This window comes from Tupaia chinensis, unplaced genomic scaffold (genome assembly GCF_000334495.1).
Source record: "Tupaia chinensis unplaced genomic scaffold, TupChi_1.0 Scaffold145147_1, whole genome shotgun sequence".
In the NCBI taxonomy this organism is placed as follows: Eukaryota; Metazoa; Chordata; class Mammalia; order Scandentia; family Tupaiidae; genus Tupaia; species Tupaia belangeri.
The window spans coordinates 2,858,058-2,881,500 of NW_006205007.1; the positions used below are offsets into that span (position 1 = coordinate 2,858,058).

Sequence of the window (23,443 nt, forward strand, 5' to 3'; positions counted from 1 at the left end):
ACTAAAAAAAAAAAAAAAAAAAGAAAAAAAAAAAAGAAAGCTCCAAGAGAAAAGGGAATCGCAAAACACTCGGAAGTAAAAAATCCGGGAATGATGAAAATGTCAATATGCTTCATGTAGCTTGGAGGTCAGTCAGATTTCTGGCTCCAACCTTGATAAAGACTCCTGATTACAAGTTCTTACATGCAAAATCAAGTTCTACTCTTTCCAGTTTCTTTTTTTTTTTTTAAAAGGGAAATAATAAAATAAAGTATAATGTTAGACTATGAAGAAGCTCCTGTGAAACCTCAGTGCCTTCTGTGGTATATTCTTAGAAAAATACCGTACGAATACACCACAGCCAAGACTATTCTGGGCTGTACCAGTTCAGGGGCAGCAGACACTCTAAAAAGAGACCTGCCTCTTCTGCTTGACCAGGCCACCCAATGCTCAGACAAGAGCCTCACAGACTCCATGTCTGGCCTACTTGCTGTCCTCCATGTTTTTTTGCAATGAATTTTGTTTAGTGATCTTTTGGGAAATTAATAGTCGATCTGTCCATTAGATACCGAACTGTGAAAATACAGCACACACACTATACGTTGCTTTCCAAAGCTGGATGGTTGATGTTACATAGTAGGTTGATGCTAGCAAATCACTCTCATTTCTCCTAGCAATCACGTGGGCCGGGCATGATCCTTCCAGCTATTGACAGAGGAGAAAACTGAGGCATGATCCTTCCAGCTATTGACAGAGGAGAAAACTGAGGCTTAGGGAGCTTCTCCAACTTGACTGAGATCACCCTGTTAGCTGCAGGAAAGCTTTGATGGAAATCCAAAACACGGGCTGCTTCCACTGCATGATTACAAAAGCCAGATGTTCGAGATGTTGCACGCAAACTTGTATTTCTCTTTCACTCTGATAAAGGCTTCATTTGCAAATAAGAAAGAAACTGACAATCCAGGGCACAAAGGCATTCAAAATACCACTTTGCTTTGGATGCTGATGTACTGTAGGGATAGTTTTTAATTGCACCATAAAATAATATTGAACCCTACTATCTTTAAAAAAAAAATTTCACTGAACAATGAATGATAGATTTATGACTCACTTAATTGTTCACTTCTTGTGATTTGGGGGCTGTCTCCTTGCTAAAAATGAGGGGGTGTCTTCATTATTGACACAATCGCTCATTCTTTCCGTCATTTTTATAAACAAAAATATTGAGACAGTATAAATTAGAGAGAACGTGACAGAAGAGAAAGAATAATTACTTGTGGTTTTAACATTTACACAACTGCTGCGAACACATCAGAAGTTCATAATGTTCAAAGTGAAATGAAAGATGTCGTGCTGCACTGTTCTGCTCCCATTTTTTCCTCCGATTTAGGAATACATCTGCGTTATTCCTGCCCTGGAAATGAGAGAGCCAGCCCGGACAGCTCTGTGGAAACTATCGGTGTGCCATGTACCCACGGCCCATTGAGTGGCTATTACTGAGCTGCGTTCAATGAATGTTATTTTTTTAAGCATTAGTTTATTGAACTTTATTAAATTATTTTATTTATTTATTTTAATTTGACCAAAGAAGGACAGAGTGAAAGAAAAAGAGAACAAGTGAGAGAGAGAGAAAGGGAGAAAACAAGCTGCCAGGTCAGGGACTTGAACTGTGGTCAGCCATATGGGTCTGGTGCCCTTAACCACTATGCCACCTGCTGGCCCCAATAAATGTTAGAATATCAAGCAAGTAAATACTTGCAATACGAACAATTGCTAACATTTATTAACAAGTACTTATTGTAGGGGAGAAGTCGTGCCCAATACCTTGTATTGATTATCTCACTCAATTCTCACTATAAGCCTACAGAAAGAGAATTCACAGATACTTCGAGGACAATAGTGCCATACCTAAAAAAGCTCACAAATCACGTACTACCCTTGGTCATTTTGTTGTTCTGAGTATCTGACTCTGGAATATGTTCCCTCAATTACTGCTTCAGCAAAAATTTCACTCCATGACTTTATAGTTTTCAGAGTTGGTTAGTTTTAGAGGTAATTATAGATTCTTTTTCATGATTGTTATGAAAATGAGTGTCATCATATTTGAATGTGTAAACTGATCGCAGACTTAGATGTGTTCTTGGTATTATGTTATAAATACCTATATTGGTGTGGAAGGGCTTCCCTCACTTCATACTTTAAGCACAACAAAATTAGTTTTTTGGGTGTTCTGTATGTGTGTACAAGTGTGTGCATACGTGTGTGTGTGTGTGTGTGTGTGTGTGTATGCTTTTAGGTTTTTGTCATAGGCAGCACATGTGCTCATCAGAGAGAGACAGTGAGAGGGAAATACGAAATTATACCCCAGGGGGATGGTCACAGTGCAATCACTCTCCTTTCTCCTCCTGGGATCTTGGGCATGCATACCCATGTGCTGGTGTGAGTTTCAAGCCACTGGGCCTGGGACTAGAACTATGGTTAGCCATGTGGGAGTCCAACGCCTCAACCACCACATCAACTGCTGGCCCCATAGAGTTCTTTATCATAACTGGAGTGGACTCTAAGATCAAGAAATTATGAAAGGAAGGCCTGGTGTCTGGCAAACCAGCTAATACTTGAGTTTGAGTTTGGTTAAAACAATTGAAATTAAGTAATAATTAATAAACGCAGCAAACAGCCCCTTGTAGACACATCTGTAGATTATACACTGAAATTCACAGATGATCTAAAATACGTATACACTAGTTTTATTTAGTTTAAAGTAGCTAGTGATCTGTCAAATATGAGACTCATGCTTTTGCAGGCTTTGAGTTGAAACTCACCTGAAACATACTAGATAAGTCTAACTGCAAAATTTAAGTGCTTGGCAAAGGTTTGTCTAAAAACAGCAAATTATATTCTTGGCCAACAGTCTTGAAGCCCAAGTGAGAAAGTCCCTGGTAGGTAAAAAATTGATTTCCAAAAGAGGGGTTTTTCAACCACATCCCTCCTTCCACATCTGCTGTCTCCTTCCTGATGCACCATTTCATATCACCGATGATTATGAGAAAAGCTTTTCTTTCTGTTATCTCTAAATAAAATCTTATGGTAATGCCAAAAACAGGGAGAGAACACAATGGCACAAAGAGACGAAAAACACTATGAAAACAAGACAGTGTAAGTAAAATGAATAATTTAGGAAGCAGAGACTAGGGTCCAGCAGATGGCACGGTGGTGAAGGCACTGAACAGTCCCACATGGTCGACCACGGTTCAAGTCCTGGACCTAGAGGCTTGCTTTCTCACTTTCCCTCTCTCTCTGTGTGTGCCTCTCTCTGGTCAAATTAAAATAAATGAAAGAATAAATAAAGTACAATAAATAATCCTTACAAAAAACCTGCCAAAGTTTTATCACCAGTCACATTCCTAGGTTAAATCAGTGGGATATGAGTGAGGAGACTAATTTTTGCATTATTTTACTGACTATCATAGGGGGTATACAGAATAGAACTGACGAAGTTAGAAATCAGGATAAACAAAGAGCTCTAAAATTGGCTAAAACACTCTCTAGGAAGTAAAAATTTTAATTTTTCTTTTTCCCTCTGGAAATCAAACTCCTTAAGAATCAAGTCAAATCAATGGGGTTAAAGAGAGTTTTTACAACAGGCTGCCTTTGCCTGTAACATTTGTCACTGGCGTTCTCCTTGACCTGCCTCTCGCACTTTGCCAGTGTGCCCTAGAGATGGCGTCAAGGTACGCCTTTATCTATAACCTGCCAGGTCTAGTACGTGGGAAATGGACACTGATGTTCTTGGCCGTGGCTGCGTATCACATGCTGTAAATCATCCAATTAGGGGACCAAATAGTTTGTTTTTTTTACTTTCATAAATCTTGATAACCTTGGTTTGGGTTAAAAATATCATTGTTACTTAATTCCATAGATAATAACAACGCACTGCTGTTGGATCTTTATTTATGTTTTGGATGAACTCTCAAGGCAAAGCTGCAAATGCATTCAGCGTTTCTTTGAGAACAATTCAGACTAACAGAATGAGGCTTTCAAAACAGAACTCATCTTTTAACCTAGGTTTTTAAATTCGCTGCCTAACGGTATTCTAAAAAGTAATACAAAGATTATGCCTTTATGCGAACAATTAGTTTTCTTATTTGAGAGCAATGGAATGATATTCTTGAATGCTGCAATCCAAATGTGTGTTTTGTTAGGCAACAAAGATGCAGACTTATTAAAGCCCATTTCTAGATTGTATTTGTAACTACTTCACCAATATTTTAAATCAATGAGCAAGACATAAGGAGGTCTTTTTGGCTGATAAGAAAGTTAGCCAAGAATTTTTTTTTTTTTTGAGAGGTTTTTGCTATAGGGTACGTGCGTTCGCCAGACATACAGAGAGAGACAGAGAGACAGAAAGTGAAAAATCCCCACGGGGGGTGGGGGGGATGGCCACACAGCAATCCCTTCTCCTCCATTCTCCTCTCAGGATCTTGGGCACGCACGCACACATGCCCGGCGTGAGTTTAAGCCACTGGGTCTGGGACTCGAGTTGCGGTCGACTACGTGGGAGTCCAGCGACATAGCCATTATGCTAACTGCTGGTCCCAAGAAAAATTTTTTTTGAAAGAGATGTTTGCCATAGTGTACATATGCTCGCTTAAGAGACAGACAGAGTGAGAAATCATCCCCTTGGGGAGGAGGGCCACACGGCAATCCCTACTCCTCCATTCTCCTTCTGGGGGACACATGCACACGTGCCCAGCATGCTTTAAAGTAACTGGGTCTGGGACTCAAATCATGGTTGGCCATGTGGGAGTCAAGCGACATAGCCACTATGCCATCTGCTGGTCCCCGGCCAAGAAATTTTTGATAAGGATTCTCAAAGACAAATACGTGAAGGAGCAGCAGATGGGGTAATGGTTACGTCGTTGGACTCTCGAATAGATGACCTGGACTCAATGACTTAAAACTCATGCCAGGCACGTATACGTGTGTGCCCAAGTTCCTGAGGGGAGAATGGAGGAGAAGGGAGTGTAGTGTGACCATCTTCCCTGGGAGGTGCTTTTTTGCTTTCTGTCTCTCTGGGGAGCACACACACCCTATAGAAAAAAATCTCTGAAAAACCAAATCAAATAAATGTAAAACAATGGTACTGGTGTAGGGGGAAAAGTATTGTATGCTCTGCCCTCTCCCCACTTAGTTCTGTTTTGTTACATATCAATTTTTTCCTTTTCAATGCTCTATGAATTACAAAAATCTCCTGTAAGTAGAGTTTTATGACTATCTGCTTATAAAACATTGTGTGCAAATGAATCATAAAGATATTTGTTTTATCCCCAACGTGAGTACTAAGTTCCAAGGTGCTAAGTCATGATCCAAGGTTTTGCTAGATGGAGTCTCCTCAGAGACTGAAAAGCAGTCCGTTCCTGATCACTCCCTGCTTACTGCTCACTATCCACGGCAGTGCGCTGCCATCAAGTCCCCACGTATTGAGCTGGTACAAACTAAGCATTCCAGAAGTGACAATGCTTGACAACCAAATGCATAAAATAGTAAACAATTAACAATCAGAATATGGAAACAGCTGTTAGTTTCTTTTTATATAAAATTATATCTAATTTACAATAAATGCCAATTAAAATTATTAACCAATATACATAAATCTCCGTTGCCTAATTATTGGCAAGTTGCTACGTAGACTGTAAAATTCTCTTAACATTTCAAAGGGATTCCCTAAAGGTTGTCCTTTCCTTTCTCACTCTCTTTTTCCGTTTTTTTCCATCTCAACCATGAGTCAGTAAATTCTTGAGCATATTGGTACATTCTGCCCCATAAAAGGAGACCAGATTATCAACAAGAAAACAAAGGATACTAAGAGGATAGTGATTAATCCAACACATCGCTGTATTCATGTTTCTCTCCATGAAATGCAATGATTACAAAAACTCAACTGAACTTGATCTTAACAATCATCAATAACTACTCCGATTAGCATGTTAAAAGCTTTAATGTACAGAGAGATGATAAAAGGTAATTTGAAAAGCAATGACTTTTCATTTTGGTTGTTGAGAGGAAAGGATTAAGTAGTGGATGAATAACTGTCAGCTGAAACCCAGAAATGTCACAATTACTGATGTATTATAATGACTTGCTGTATGTTTCCTTTATGCCAAGAGTACAGCCCCATCCTGTGACTTTTTTATTACCATTTGCCTTCATCTTTGAAATTATTTCAATTTAAGCAACGACAAGAGGTTCATTGTTTTAAGAGGTGATTTGTGGTGGTCTAAGATACCAACCCACATTTCATCTGCTGCCATATGTCAGCTCTTCAGGTTTTCCATTAAGAATATTAGAGAAATTAGTAAAACTAGGCTTTATTGGCTAGTGGTGCTCAGCCATTTAATCAAAAACTTAATTAGACAGTCATTGTACACAGTATCAGAAGAATACATTATTTTTTGTAAATTACCTTTCAATGGTATATCATTTTGTATTTAAAACTACATAAGTTCTTTGAAATGTCCTTTCTACTTTACATCAGCACTATTACACCTTTATGTCTAGAAGAGCAAGTTTTCCTTTCCTCGGCTAACAAACATTTACTGAGTAGTTGCTGTGTGCTCACTCTTACGCACTGAGCTGAGAAAACAATGAGGACAGCCTGCCCCCAGAGAGCTGAGTGTGCAAGGAAGAGAGATTTCCCGACGCTAGAATTATAATGCAAGGAGACACGAAATGTCGCCATAGGTTGCCACGGGAGAACAAAGGAGAGGTGCATAACTGCTCTGGAAAGTCAGGGAAGGTTTTCCTGAATGAGCTGAATTCTGAGAGTAGTCTGAAGCTGGGCAGGGAGGGAGGAGTGCTGGGAATGCATAGGTTAGGAGGCAAGTGGCCTGACACTGCAAAGTGGCAGCATGGTATGGCAGTTACAAGCACAGACTGTGGTCAGCAGGTGACATGGTGGTTAAGGCGCTGGATTTCCACCTGGCCAACCATGGTTTGAATCCCGGCCCTGGCTGCTTGCTTTCTCACTTTCCCCTTCTCTCTGGTCAAATTAAAAAGTAAATAAATAAATAAAATCAAAATAAGTAATTCTCTCTCTCTCTCTCTCTCTCTCTCTCTCTCTCTCTTTTTAAGAGAGAGATATTTGCTATAGGGTGCATGTGCTTGCCCGAGAAACAGAAAAAGACAGAAAGCAAGAAATCATCCTCCAGGGAGGATGGCCACACCATAATTCCTTCTCCTCCATTCTCCTCTTGGGATCTCGGGGATGCATGCACATGTGCCTGGGATGAGTTTTAAGCCACTGGGCCCAGGATTTGAAGCAGCAATGTAACCATTAAGCCATCTACTGGTGCCAAAATAAATAATTCTTAAAAAAAAAAGAAAAAAAAAAATGAGGAGCACAGAGTTTAGCTAGAGTGCCTGGGTTCCACGTGGGCAATTACTTAACTTCTTTTTATTGAGAGATTTTTGCTATAAGGCGTGTGCATTTGCCAGAAAGACGGAGAGAGACAGAGAGATAGAAAGCGAAAAATCACCCCTCAGGGGGAATGGCCACGCCGCAATCCCTTCTCCTCCATTCTCCTATTGGGATCTTGGGCATGCATGCACACACGCCCGGCGTGAGTTTAAGTCACTGGGTCCAGGACTCGAACCACAGTTGACTACATGGGAGTTCAGCGACATAGCCATTATGTTAACTGCTGGTTCCGAATTACTTAACCTCTTCATGCCTCAGTTTCCCCATCTGCAGAAAGGGCATGGTATGAATGTTCCACTTTAAAGCACTGTATGAAAATGAGTGGGTTGCTTTTTCTAAAGCATGCAGTAAGAAAAGTTTGAATGTTTGCTAGTAGTAGAAGCGAACTTCTGGGTTCTTACAGATGTCTGGAGGGTAGTGGGAGATGGTATTGGGAAGGAGGTAAGACCGGAGAGCAGGGGTGGGTCAGAGGTAAGAGGCTCACGGTTCATCCTGGAAGAGCTGGGAAGTCATTGCTGGGTTTTCAGCATGCGAACGAATGCCTGCAATTAATTGATGTCTTTGAGAAAGACCCATCAGTCACCAGGAGATGAATGAACGCAGTGAGAAGACAGGTGAATTAGAAGGCTCTGGAAACAGGTATGAGGCTCACCCATGGCAGTGGGATGAGAAAGGGGAGAGAAAGGGATAGATTTAAGAAATACCTCTGAGGCAGAGTTGGTAAAACTTGGTGACTCATTTGATGATGGGGTGAGGAAGAGAAATGACTGAAGACGACACAGGAAAGATGCTACACTTTATAGTCAGAAAAAGAGACTGCTACGACCAGCAGATGGTGTAATGGTTACGTCGCTGGAATCTCAGGTGCTGCCTGCAGTTTGAATCCCAGATCTCAGCGACTTAAAATTCATTCTGGGAGTGTGTGCACGTGTGCCCAAGGTCCCTAGAGGAGAATGGAGGAGGAGGGACTGCAGTGGGCCATCCTCCCGGGGGTGATTTCACGCTTTCCGTCTCTGTCTCTCAGCAAGTCCACATGCCTTATGCAAAAATCTCTCTAAAAAAAAGAATGAACAAAAAAGAGACTGCTCAACATTTTTTTAAAACCTAGTTTTATCTTGGGACCAGCATTTAGCGTAATGGCTATGTCGCTGGATTCCCACGTAGTCGACCGCGGTTCGAGTCCCGGACCCAGAGGCTTAAACTCATGCCGGGGGCGTGTGCATGCGTGCCCAAGATCCCGAGAGGAGAATAGAGGGGAAGGGATTGTGGTGTGGCCATCCCCCCTGGGGGATGATTTCTCACTTTCTATCTCTCTGTATCTCTCTGTCTGTCTGGAGAGTGCACGTGCCCTATAGCAAAAACCTCTCAAAAAAAAAAAAAAACAACCTAGTTTTATCTTTATTTATTTGTTATTATTGTTCTTATTATTTTAATTTGCTATAAGCCACATGCACTCACTAGAGAGAGAGCGAGCAAGCTGCCAGGCCCAGGACTCAAACCACAGTCAGCCAGTGCCTTGATCACCATGCCGCCTGCTGGTCCCATGAGATTGCTTATCTTTCTGGACTTCTGGTATTTATAGGTACACAATAAATGTTCAATTTACTTCCTGAGTAAATTGAAGTAAATTGAACTCTACTTCAAAAGACTCTCCTCTTTTTGTAAGTGGAGATAACTCCATTCTTTTTTTTTTTTTAGAGGTTTTTGCTATAGGGCGCATGTGCTCGCCAGACAGACAGAGACAGACAGAGAGACAGAAAGCGAGAAATCACCCCCCAGGGGGGATGTTCACGCCGCAATCCCTTCTCCTTCATTCTCCTCTCAGGATCTTGGGCATGCACGCACACGTGCCCAGTGTGAGTTTTAAGCCACTGGGTCCGGGATGCGAACCGCGGTCGACTATGTGGGAGTCCAGCAACATAGCCATTACGTTAACTGCTAGTCCCGAGAGATGATTCCATTCTGAAAAACATCTGCTAAGCTCAAAGTATTTAACCTGACTGCGGAGTTTGGCCACTCAGGTTACCACTTTCTACCTCTATCGGAGACCTGGAATTTCAATGACAGGATTCCAAATTTGGAAGCTTTTGGCCATTTTGCTTTAGTTTTCTTTTCTGGAAATGGAGAGGCATTCTCCTGGCCTCGTGTCCCCCTGGTGTTGTGTGTGTCTCTGACATCAGCACAGATATATTCGGCTTTGACATGCGATCCTGGCTGGCACGAGAAAGAAGGGGAAAGACGGCTGAGCTTAGGAGCAGGACGTGACAACTGAGCTCGAGACTAAGTGGCATCTGCAACAGGTGCTCTTTGGAACTGGGGTCAGAAAGGGCTTCTTCCTCTATTTTTAAAAAGCGGCTCACTCTTTTAGTGACTGCATAGAAACTGTGAAGACTATATGCTCCCGGCTACAAGATACAATTCAGACACAATATTTATCATCGGTGTGGATTCATTGTCTTTTTTAAGTTGCCTTCTATTTTCGAATTAGAAGATACGCGTGCCTCTGGCGGAGGTCCTGCGGGTGGAGGATAAACCTGCTAAGCTCACACGATGTCGTTATCTCAGTGGTGCTGTACTCTGTGTGGCAAACTTTCATGCTTACAAATGAGTGTCCTCGGTACCCCTGGAGGACCATTCAACTTAGTGGACAGTCAGGGAACTGACAAGGACAGCATAATTGAACAACCAAACACTTTCTATTTCAAGATAGCATCTAAAGCATCCTGGCTAGTAAGCAGTAACAAGGGCCACTTGTATCAAAGCTCAAGCGGCCATGTTTTCCTCCACGTTTTTGACTGCTTTTCATAACTTCCAACACCATGATTGGCTGTTCCCAAAATAGCAAGCAAACCGGATAAAACAGTATAAAAGGAAATCATTTTTCTTACATTATGTCCTGGTCTTTGTGACCACTTAATTCTTAGTCCCCACCACTCTCTCTAACCATAGAATTTGGCAAAGACATGAACCCAAGGAACAGTGGTCTGGATTTGATCTGGTTCTCTAATCTGGAGGCTATAAACCAAGTATTATTTTGTGGAGGGAAAAATGTGCATTTTATTTCAGTATCCAACAAAATACGACATTGAGTTTACTCACTAATTTGACTCTACCTAGTTTTGAAAAGATATGTGAATTAGGAAGTAGCGTTATTCATCCTGTTGGCTAAGTTACTGTGTAGTTGTAATCCTTTTTCTTCATTACTCACTGAATTAGTGAAGAGCCGGCGTCAGAAATGAGAAGCACTCCCCTCAAGTAGATACATTTATAAAAGTGTTTTTGTATGCCAATTTTCTTTATCTTCTTTCTTATAATTAGCAGGCTATTATATTTGACCCTGGCAAAATATTTTAATTAGGCTGTCCATGGATATTTCAATAAACTTGATTTTTTTTTGACATTTCAAACATAACCTTGTGTTATTCATGCCTGCCTCTGTCGATTTTAAATGTATAGCATGTTCCAGCTGCAGAAATTACCATGGTTACTTGTTATGCCAATAGTGAACTGCAGTTGGCATTGAAGGGTGTTGTGCTATCTTGCCTCTGCATGGAAAAAAACATGAATATTCCAATAGTTGCAATATTAGTAGTTAATATGGAACCTGGAGAAATATGACTACGAGACAACTGGTCATAGTGTAAGAAGTTTGTTGTTGGTTATTTTTTAAAAAGAGAGATTTTTGCTATAGGGCATATGTGCTCGCCAGAGAGATAGAAAACGAGAAATCACCCCTCAGGGTGGATGGTTATGCTGCAATCCCTTCTCCATTCTCCTCTTGGGATTTTGGGCACGCATGTACACGTGCTGACATGACTTTTAAGCTGCTGGGTCAGGGTTTCGAACTGTGGTTGACTACGTGGGAGCCCAGTGATGTCGCCATTACACCATTTGCTGGTCCCATTAAGTTCGTAAGAGATTAATGTATTTTAAGGTCTTTTCTGGGGAGTACTTTATATTCATGTTCTCTAAGAGTTCATTTAATGCCAAATGTGATTTTACTGTATCAACGGTATTGTTGGGTGGTTATAATCTTACAATCTCACCTTCTCTTTTTATGCACTCTCCTTTAGCAAGGCACAGAAGTCTTGTACTTCTTCGGGAAGAAAATGATGCGCTTTCTATGTTTTAAGAATTATTTCTTTAATTTGTTATTATTGTTGTTATTGTTTTTTAAAAATTTGATGAGAGAGAGAAAGGGAAAGTGAGAAAGCAAGCCACCAGGCCTGGGACTCAAACTGCAGTCAGCCATGTGTTTGTCCAGCATCTTAACCACTGTGCCACCTGCTGGACCCCAAAATGATTCACATTTAATGTGAAATGATTAATAGAAAACACAAAAAGCATGGATTGCTAAAGGTAGTCTTGTGTTTAGGGATGCGCTATATGATTAAGTTGATTTGATTAAAGCTCTCAGTTTTCTGTGATCAGTTGAAATTGAATTAAGAAAGGTTCTAGGTAATAGTTTTCGCCTCAGTTACTATTTAACCACTACTGCTTCAGAAAAGTGGTGTAGAATTCTTGGGGCCATTTTCCCATGTGTCTTACAGACCTTCAACTTTACCTTGTTAAAAAGACTATTTCCCGCAAGTCACTTAGCCCAACTCTTACCAGTGACCCACACGATGCGGTACAGACGTCGCTGCTTACCTGCACTGGTGCCTGCACCGGATGTGAGGTCTCCACCCATCAGACCACCTACGGATGAAAGATGAACATCAGCAGGAGGAATTCGCAAGGCCCACGGACCCACACGCTCTACCTTTCGCAACTTCAGTATTCTGTCCTCTCCCAAGGGCCATAAACATGTCAAATACTATCTAAGTCAGATGGCTGACATTTGTTTTATTGTGACATGCTGCACTCAAACATTAAAAAAATTCAACCACTGACATTTTACAGAATTTTTTTTTCTAAGAAATATCACGTTTTAAAAATCCAGCCTTTGAATGGTTTCTGTAGTTTTATTATTTCCGAGTCTAGACTTTAGATGTTTTATAGAAAGTTTAAAAGAAACAAAGAGTATGGTTCACTATATTCTCTGATAACCACACATCAATATTTAGTTCACTGGAAATAAATCTTAGACCATGAATTTTATGTGATACTAATTGTTGAGAATATTGATCATTTTAACCCATATTTACTACACAAATTCTGTTTACTGATTTTCGATAACATATTGAGTATAATAATTATGCTTAGGTTTTAAGTAACAAAATGTAGGCAAAAGAATAATGGTGAAAAATATCATCTAGATTTTCTAATTGCTTCTAAATGATACGCTATAATTATTAGTTGGTTCAAGTTTTGGAATTAGAAGATGTTCATTACATTTCAAGAAAATGTTTATTCTTTCTAATCAAATAATATTCTGAAAATAAATGATTAGATTTAGAGAAAGAAATGAGTATCAGTTTATCAAAGAGAAAATTTAACTGCATTTGAATATGACTTGAAAGGAATAAATATGGTTATTGAAAATTCATATGAAAAATGTCAAATATATTCAAAAGTAAAGAGAATGGCACAATATTCTACGTTGTGCTTAGTTCCAGACTAGAGATTAATCAAGATTTTTTTAATCTGGCTAATTTTAACTGTGATTTCTATACAAAGTTTCTGTATTAAAAAAGAGTCAGGGGGCCAGAAGGTGGTGTGGTGGTTAATGGTTCTGAATTTCCACACAGCTGACCACAGTTTGAGTCTTGGACCTGGTGGTTTGCTTTCTCACTCTCTCTCTCTCTCTCTCGTCCTGTCCATCTCTGGTCAAATTAAAATAAATAAAATAAAATAATAAAATAATTCTTCAAAAACAAAAGCAAAAAACTGTAAAGTGGGGGCCAGTTGATGGCACAGCAGTTATGTCACTGGACTTGCACGTGGTGAACCATGGTTCAAGTCCTGGACCTGACGGCTTGAAAGTCACACAAGGCACGTGTGCATGCTGCTTGAGATCCCGGGAGGAGAATGGAGGAGAAGGGACTGCAGCACGGCCATGCTCCTGGTGGGTGAGTATCACTTTCCCTCTCACTGTCTCTGTTTCTCTCTCTGGCAAGTGCACACACCCTAAGGCAAAAACCTCTAAAAAAAAAGAATAAATAAAGTGAGTTTAGTTCTAATTATAAGGCAGATATTTGACTATTCTAAAGGAAAAATTCTCCCAACTGTTTTCAATATAGTTTTGTGTGCCTGAAGTATGTTAAACATTTCCTATGGAATAATAAAAAAAAATGTCAATATGGGACCAACAGGTGGTGTGGAGTTTAAGGCAACTGGATTTCACATGGCCAGCTATGTAGTTCAAGTCCTGGACCTGGAAGCTTGAAAAACACACCTGGCACATGTGCATGCATGCCCCAAATCCTAAGACTAGAATGGAGGAGAAGGGACTGTGGTGTGACCATCCCTCCAGGGGCTGATTTCTCACCCCCCCCACCCCCCTACCCCGTCTCTGGTAAGTGCAGGTATCCTATGGCAAACAAACAAACAAAACAAACAACAACAAAATAAACACATGATTTCCTAGATGTGACTCAGAAATACAATTATTTTTGATTCTGCTTCTGAAATTATAAATGAAAGATTTAATTATATTCAATATGTATTGATTTAGCTCCTACTGTGTGGTGGTAAGTGAAGAGGACATTTTTCCCTTCAAGGTTCTTTAAATCCAGTGATAAATAGACTTGAATTCAATGTAATACATCATAATGTATTTTGCTTGGTCTGAGCACTAAGACTGGTTGGATTTTTCTGAGCGATAATTTCATTTCTCTGGGACGTTGTAAATGGAACAATAAAAGTCCTTTAGAAGCACAGAGACAAATTTGTGGCAGTTGTGCATTTGTTTATGATGTGTTCTTCATTTCTGATTCAGCTTTGCTTTTCGTTTATATGCTTGTTCTTTTTTTTAATGCGAGAGAGACAAAGAGATGTATACACACATTTTTTTTGGGGGGGAGAGGTTTTCACTATAGGGCACGTGTGCTTGCCAGAAAGACAGAGAGAGACAGAGAGACATTAAGTGAGAAATCATCCCCCAGGGGGATGGCCACGCTGCAATCCCTTTTCCTCCTTTTCCTCCTTTCTCCTCTCGGGATCTTGGGCACGTATGCACACGCGCCTGGCGTGAGTTTTAAGCCACCGGGTCTGGGACTCAAACCGCAGTCGACTACATGGGAGTCCAGTGACATTGCCATTACACCAACTGCTGGTCTCTACACACACATTTTGACAGGGACTTGCTGTTAGGATCCCTGCTCTGGCCTTCTAGTTTGCTAGGATTACAGGTCCCCCAGCTTATACAGGGTGGTCCAAGATTTGAATCCTGGGGCCCCTGTGCAGTCCCAGTCTTGTGCAGCAGGACCTTACCACCAGCACCACTGTGGCTGGGCCCTCAGCTTTGTTTTACTCTCACACATCTTGTAAGTTACACTAGCCTATCAATTCCTTTCTACCTTAAATCCTTTGGGAAAACAGTGAATGTATAAATAAATTAAAGTTGACCAAAATAATATTGAGTTGTCAGAAAAGTCATGACATATTTTTGCACAGAAAATCAGGGACCAGCAGATGGTATAATGGTTATGGCACTGAACTCCCATGTAGTTGAGTTTAAGACTTGACCCAGCTTAAAATTCATGCAGGGTGCATGTGCATGCATGCCTAAAATCCTAGGACAAGAGTGGAGGAGAGGGGATTGCAATATGGCTGTCTCCCCTGGGGTGGGGGAGTGATTTCTCACTTTCTGTCTCTCTGTCTCTCCAGCAAGCACATACGCCCTATAGCAAAGATCTCCCAAAGCAAAAAGAAAAACAGAAAAAAATACATCATGAGTTTTTTGACAACCTAATAACCAACATACACATCAGCGGAGAACACAAGGCAAGGTTTCAGAGAAGAGGTAGCATCTTCTGAGGAGGAAGAGGGAAAGTGGCATTTTAGGCAGGGAGAGAGCTGAAGTAAAAACATGGAGACAGGATATTGGATGTTCTGTTTGAGAAAGTATGTGGTTAAAACACAGCCACAGGAGGGGGATAAGTGATAGGCTGAAAAGATAAATTGCAGATGATGAAAGATTTAGAAAGGTGTACAGAAGGGTTTATGCTTCACCACATAGAACATTTAGCAGACCTGGATGTGAGGCAATGAAAACACACAGATAACAACCAGAAAACAAGCTGCAGATCAAAGAGCCTTAGTTGGTTGCCCACAATGGCTCCTCCTTCCAGTGACGCGTGAACACCGCATACTTCTGAGGACATACCTGTGTTACCTGCACTTGGAGGTCGATGTGTTACTCCAGGAGACATACTATTTCTCTGCAGAGAAGGGTGGGCCAGTGGCAAAAGGTTAGGGTTCCCCAGTGAGCTGACAGGGTTGCTGTACACCAAGCTGTTGTGGCTAGACACTGGGATGGAGACTGGCATCTCAAAGTTGGGAGGTGGAACAGCCTGTGTGAACAGGAAAGAAAACCCAGACATGGGTAAAAGGCAGAACATAGTACCCGAAGCTCTCAAGTGCAGACCGCCTTAACTTTGCCAAGAAAACTTGCAAACTCTTTGGTGTCTAGAAGACCGTTAAGAAGAGCTCTCAAGATATTCAGATCATAAACTGATTTCTTTAAAGTGCTGAGAAGTTTCTTTGCAACTATGAGAAAAGGGTTCACTTTTGTTTCATACAAAGCCCCGTTTCATTCGACTCCATTGTCTTGGAATGCTATTCTGTGAAGTCCTAATTGTTCATTTTTGATACCTGAATCTGGTGCCAGAAATGACTGCAGGATCAAAGGTGCACGCTTGTGATGACTTCACAGGGAAAAAGGAGGATTAAGATGCAAACTAGAGCCTTTGGTTTAATTGCTTATTGAAGCATATTTATGCAGAAGTTTAAATGATATAAAATCATCTCCAGGCATCTGAATAGCACATATACCTTAATTATTATTTTTAAAAGTCTATCTTTTTAAAAGCAACTCTAAAGAGAATAGGCATTTTAAGATCCAGGATTCAACAGAGCATGTATCATTTAATAATTCACACTTTAAAATGGTAGTTCAGAAAATATGCTATGCTTCACATTCTGGTCTTCTCTGCCAGTGACAAATGGCAAGACCTGTGTCTCCGGATGAGAGAGTTGGCAAATATTTAGTGAGCTGGGGCTGCGTGGATGTCTAATTAGAGCAATTCAGGTTTCAAAGATTGATTTTTTTGGTATCAGTTTGGCAATTTAAACAAAATTATGTGTCTTTTCACACTAACTAGATAATCATAGTTGTAACCACCCGCTCCTTTAAAAAACATTTTTTAGCATCAAAATGGAAAATACTTAAAAAATATATCCCCAGCGGACTCATGGTGTCAGAGCATACAGTATTCTTAATATAAAATGAATGTGGGTATACACACACACACACACACAACTGTGTCTGTTTTAGGGTTCTCAGTCAGCCATTGTACAAGTTAAACGCATGTGTGCACGTGCCTCAATTGTTCTTTGGTTTTTGTTTTTCTTGCCTTTTTTCTCCTCTAGTTCGAACCCCAACGTCGTTGCAGGGTGACTGGCCGGCCTGCGTCATACATCCGGCTCTGCGACATTGTGGCATCTGTCCTGGCGATGCTCACTGTTTATGTTGATGACCCCTTAGCTTTTCTTTTTCTTTTTACCATCTCCCACCCACCCCACATTTTATTGATTCACAAAATATCTTAAACTAAAAATATGGACAAAGCTAGAATCTAGTGACAAGTGAACTAATTTTCTTCAGAATTTTTTTTTTTTTTTTGAGAGGTTTGTGCTGTAGGGCGCGGACGCTTACCAGACAGACAGAGAGAGACAGAGAGACAGAAAGCGAGAAATCACCTCCCCCCCCAGGGGGGATGGCCACAACGCAATCCCTTCTCCTTCATTCTCCTCTCGGGATCTTGGGCACGCACGCACATGTGCCCGGCGTGAGTTTAAGCCACCGAGTCCGGGACTGGAACAGCAGTTGACTATATGGGAGTCCAGCAACATAGCCATTACGCCAACTGCTGGTTCCCTTCTGAAACTTTTTAAAAAATTAATTAATTTACATTCATTCCCCGAGCATCCTCACAGCATACAAAATGTGATTTTCCATCCAGAATTTACTGCATAGTGGCTTAATCAAACATGTTATTGTTGATAATTTTCTATTTCTAGTTTCATATGTGTGTATATATTTTTTCCCTCTTATTTCCTACTCTCTGCCATTTCCCACCCTCCTAGCTTTTCTTTTTCTTTCTTTCTTCTTTTTTTTTTTTTTGAGTGCACATGTGTGGTTTTTTTAGGCAAAGTCTTGTTGTGTCACAATCCTCCTGCCTTGGTTTCCCCAGTAGCTGGCACTGGAGGTGCCTGCCACCATGCCTGGCAATTAAGTTGGACCAGGTTTTGAACCCCGGCCTCCTTTGTGGTCCCAGCCAGCAGGGCAGAGCATCTTAGCTGCAAGTGCCACCATGGCTAGGCTCGTGCTCCCTTGTTTTTATTTCCTACTTTTCTTTTACATGTTCTGGACGTGCTCACAGTAACAAGAGGAAATGTTTCCTAACTCTTTCCTTTCCTAAGCCTTTGATTCTTGATTGTTTTAGAGGGAAATAAAAATGTTCAAGTGATACGTGAATACAGTCATCCTTTAGTAGGCTTTATCTGTTAACATCATTTTTGAATGAACACCATGAGAATAGAATATAAATGCTTGAAGAAGACATCAAAGTATAAATATATCCCCAGATTTCCAAAGCCTCTTTTAACAACAACAAAAATCGATGTATGTTGTAAATGTCTATAGAGTGAATATTGTATTCCTTCATTAAAAGGTCAAAAAAATTACGCTAACATTCCTAAGAACCCAAAGTACAGAGGTGTTCTGGCCCCTCCGGAGCCACTGTCCAACCTCTGCCCTCTGTGCTTCAGACTGGCCAGGTGAGGAGGCCTCAGGAGGACCGAGAAGAGGAGAAAAGGGTCAGGACATTTTTTGCAGTAGCGATCTCCTCGCTGGGTCATAGACTGACATTCCTGTACTGAAGGCTGTTTCTTGGGGGATTATCCTGGCCTACAGAGGTCTTGTTGTGCTCTGGTAACTGCTCTCTGCCTCTGCTCGCTCACGCCTAGAGAGGTCAGAGGTCCTAGATTGCATGTCCTAACATACTTCGATACTCTAGCCAGTTTCCTTAACCCCACGCTTACGTCAACAACCCTTACAGTGAACTTTCTTCAGTTACACTCTAGACTCTGCCATCTGTTTCCCACTGCAACCTTGAATCAGAACAGTAATTCTCGAAACAGGGCCCTTGGCAGAGCTAGGAGTATCGTCTCGGGGATCTACTGGACTGCCATTGGGTGTCACAATGGCCAGGTGAGGGGCTACCACCCTGGATCCAGCACCATCATCTCTTGCTGAGATCACTGTGGTCACCTCCTGACAGAATAACCTTCTTAGTTTTGAGCCCAGTAACCAGACTGCTCCTTAAAAGTGTAATTCAGGGGCCATCAGGTGGCATGGTGGTTGAGGTGCTGAACTCCCACATGGTCGACTGTGGTTCAAGTCCTGGACCTGGTAGCTTGCTTTCTCGCTTTCCCTCTTTCTCGAATCAAATTAAAATAATAATAATGAAGACAATTAAACAAATAATTCTTTAAAACAAGTGTACTTCAGAAGATATTCAATCCCTGGGAGGGTTCCAACTTTTTCCAGGAGTCCACAAGGCCCTACCAACAACCTCCCTTATCTTAGTACTTACTACTCTCTCCCTTAGCCTTGACTCATTTCACCTCCTTCATGGCTCTGCTCAATGTCTGGCCTTCTCAAGTCTGACCACCCTGTTCAATCCGGCCACTCGCCTCAATCCTCTCCCCATCTCCTGATACCCGTCCTATCTTCCCCTCTGCTACACAATCAGTAACGGTGTGGTTCCGATACTGTCCCCTTTCATTAAGGTGCCAAAGCTCTTTTCCTATAAGGCGATGCAGAGCCTACTCCACTTTTTATTCTATGAACTGGATCTTTTCCTTCAAAGGAGAATTTTCAGGAAGCTACCATACTAATACCAAAACACAAACTTACCATTTACGGTATATAATTTATTGAGCAGGCACTATACTGTACAACTGAAATACATAATGTGATTTAACTCTTTTGATGAAAGTCCTTCATCATAGATATAATTTTTTTTTTTCTTTGAAATCGGTTGGATTAAGTAACTCACCCAAGGTCACGTAACCAGTGATAGTGTCTGTTGCTTTTGCTACTAAATCACTGCCCAACGTAAAATAGAATAGAATAGAAATAGAATACTGCATAAGCTATTGAATAGAAATAAATGACTACAGTCAGAAATCATACTGATTAGCGAGTAAGGGCGGGATATGAGTAGCTTACTTGTGGACCAAATAAATAATGATCTAAAGGATTCTCACAGAATGTGTCTGCTGGAGTCACTGGGGTCTTGGGGAAAAAAAAATGAAGTTTAAAGATCCCACTCTTCCATATTTACTCAGAGTTGGTATTTTAAAATGATCTTTTGGTTATAAATGTTTTAATTTGTATTTACTGTTTCTACTTACAAATGCTTAACTGTTACAGGGTATCTAAGGAAAGGCTACACAACTCTACCTTCCCCTAAGTGTCTGTAGAATGTGGACTGTCTCACTAGAGAACAAAGCCCATCCTCCGGATGCACCCTCCTCCCCAAGGCGAGGCCATGCTCACCTAGCTTCGGGATCATTAATAATGACCCAGTGAGTTCTGAAACCATCTGAACATCAAGATCAGAGAAAGCTCTTGTTCTCTTTCTCTGACCATCACTCCCCAAATTATTCAGTTTTCAGCAGTCTGGATCATAAATAATCTGATCACTATTAAAAACTCATTCTGGGGGCCAGCGGGTGGCGTGATGGCTAAGGCATTGGATTTCCGCACAGTGAACCATGGTTCGAGTCCTGGACCTTGGCAGCTTGAAAATCATGTCGGGGACGTGTGTGTGTGCATGCCCACAATCCTGAGAGGAGAATGGAGAAGGAAATGCAGCATGACCATCCTGCCTGGGGAGTGATTTCTCACTTTCCTCCTCACTGTCTCTGCCTCTCTTCAGTGAGCACACATACGCTATGGCAAAACCCCCCAAAAAACACCCCAAAACCAAAAATGTCATTTGTGATTGACTAAGTAGCAATCCAATATGATTCTGATATCAGAGTATATATCACAAATGTGGAGTTCAGGTCCAATCCTGTTAGCACACACTGACTGGGCGGAGGCCACAGGGAAGGCCCATGTGTTTCTCAGCCCATTCCGAGACGCTGGGTGTGGCGGCGCATGCCTGAGGTCCCAGCTACTTGGGAGGCAGAGGCAGGCGACTTGTCTAAAAACATCACACACACACACTGACACATGAATTTGGAATTCATAAAATATGCCAACACCCTTTACAGTCTGTCTTTTGCTTTGTTTCCTTGTCCATTTCAGGAACTAGTTATAATCATTTTGAAAGCAAATGATAAGCTTTAAAATGACCTTATTAAAAAGATATCTTAGAGAATCAAAAAGAACATAAGCCTTTTAATCAGAAATCTCAGTTGCCATCTGGGCTGTGTAATAAATTGCTATTTAACCAGGCAGGTCATTTAATCTCCCTCAACCTCAATTTCCTTATCTGAGGCCTGGCATGGTTATATCTGAGAGATTTATAAAGAGACCAGGCAGCTCCAAACATTCTGGAAAACACAATGGCTGTGACAGCACATAAGTGTGTCCAAGAAGCCCACATTATTTGCTTTCTCATTGATTTCAAAGTTAAGAAACTGAAGAACATCTACATTTTAAAAGATTTTGCTGAAAAAAGTGAAAGTCAAGGGGCCAATAGGTGGTATGGCCTTCGGATGGTTAAGGCATTGGACACTCCCATGGTTTAAGTACCACACCTGGTTGCTTGCTTTCTCACTTTTTCTCTCTCTGTGGTCAAATAAAATAAATGAATGAGTAAATAAAATTAAATGAATAATTCTTTAAAAAGAGTGAAAGTCAAAAAATATTTAAAAACTCCAAAGTTGCAAAGATTTCAAGGTCAGGCTCTAACTTTATAAAACACTGAGGACAGGAAGAAAGTGGGAATCTGGGATGATTAAATACAAGGCTGTACGTAGGATTGGTGATATAACTTGCAAGGCCCAATACAAAATGAAAAATATGGGACGTCTTGTTCACAAAGTATACAAATCTCCAAGGCAGTGACAACAGAGCATTTAACAGGTTGTGTGCCCATGCTTTAAGGGATGTAGACTTGGGGCCAGCAGGTGGTGTGGTGGTTAAGGCACTGGATTCTCATATGGCGGACCACAGTTCAAATCCTGCACCTGGGGGGACCAGCGGTTGGCATAATGGCTATGTTGCTGGACTCCCACGTAGTCAACTGCGGTTCGAGTCCTGGACCCAGTGGCTTAAACTCACGCCAGGTGCGTGTGCGTGCGTGCCCAAGATCCCGAGAGGAGAATGGAGGAGAAGGGATTGCGGCGTGGCCATCACCCCTGGGGGTTGATTTTTCGCTTTCTGTCTCTCTTTCTCTCTCTGTCTGGCGAGCGCATGAGCCTTATAGCAAAAACCTCCTGCCCCCAAAAAAAATCCTGGACCTGGCAACTTGAAAAGCACATTGGGTGCAGGTATGTGCATATGTAAAATCCTGAAAGGAGAATGGAGGAGGCAGGACCGTGGCATGGCCATCCTGCCCTCCCCCTGGGGGAGGGGCAGCGATTTCTCTTAAAACTCTCTGCAATGGCACGTGCCCTATGGCAAAAACCTAAAAAAAAAAAATAAAGGCAGAGGAAATACAGCCATGATAGCTGAAAAGCATTTAGTTTCTATTTCTGAGCAAACTAATCACAGTTCTGAAGGGAGCCTTTACAGTCAGAAAGGGATTCGAACACTTATCCAAAACCCACTATTTTCCTAAGCTTATCACAAGAAAAAGTCCAATGAAAAAAATATATATATACATATAAATTTGTTACTTAATTTTATTTATTCATTCATTTGTTTTAATTTGATCAGAGAGAGACACAGAGAGAAAGAGAGAGAGAAAGTGAGAAAGCCAGCCAGTAGGTCCAGCACTTGAACTGCAGTCGGCCATGTGGGAATATTCAGTGCCTCAACCAGCACACCACTTGCTGGTCCACAATAAAATATTTTTAATAAAATATTTTTAGTTAATGGGCCTTCTTTTATTTAGTGTGAATGACTGAAAAAAATCCCTCTCCCTTTTTTTTTTTAGCAGTGATGACACCTTAAACTTCCACCAATCACTAACAGGCTGCTGAGCTCTAGAAGAAAAGGACAAATAATAATAATAAAATAATAATCATGTAACTCTGGTAACTAGTGGCTGTCAACTACCGGAAGCTGATATCTACATCTCCTCAAGGCTGCCCGATGACTGCCTGACAGAGCATGTACTTTCATTCTCTCTCCACTCCCAGTTCCTCGCAATGTTCAACTTTTACCACTGTCGTCTTTCAGGGACCCACCTCCTCCCTCTCCCAATGTCTACAGAAACTAAATTAGGTAATAAAAAAGAGGTCATTGAGGCCGGCAGGTGGTGTGGTGGCTGAAGGCACTGGACTCCCACATGGCTGACTATGGTTCAAGTCCCGAACCTGGCACCTTGCTTTCTAATCTTCCTCTCTCTCTCTGTCCCTCTCTGGTCAAATTAAAATAAATAAATAAATAGAATTAAATAAAAAAAATTCCAAAAATAAAAGAAAGAAAGTGGTCATGATATGGCCATGCACTCAACCTCACTCCATCCCCTGCCACTGTAACTACACCTGGGTCCATGCAGCTTGCTCCATCTTGTTTACAGCCTCCCCCCCCACTTCCTTGAGAGACTCTGCCATTTTATCCCCATTGCACCTTATGGTCAGTCTTCGGCTTCCTTCAAGTATTCCCTCTCTGTATATAAATAATCTCAGCACTTT

General features: G+C 41.3%; 1 protein-coding gene across 9 annotated transcripts in view; it reads right to left on the minus strand.

The window, feature by feature from the left end:
- Window positions 1-23,443, minus strand: part of MEF2C (myocyte enhancer factor 2C) — a 183,404-nt gene that overhangs the window by 23,698 nt on the left and 136,263 nt on the right. For all 9 annotated transcript variants that reach the window (XM_027767998.1, XM_006167814.3, XM_027767999.1 and 6 more), the window contains exons 5-6: window positions 15,726-15,912; window positions 12,107-12,154 (exon numbers count right to left, since the gene is read on the minus strand). In XM_027767998.1, coding sequence (XP_027623799.1) covers window positions 12,107-12,154; window positions 15,726-15,912 — 235 coding nt within the window. The remainder of the gene's footprint in view (window positions 1-12,106; window positions 12,155-15,725; window positions 15,913-23,443) is intronic.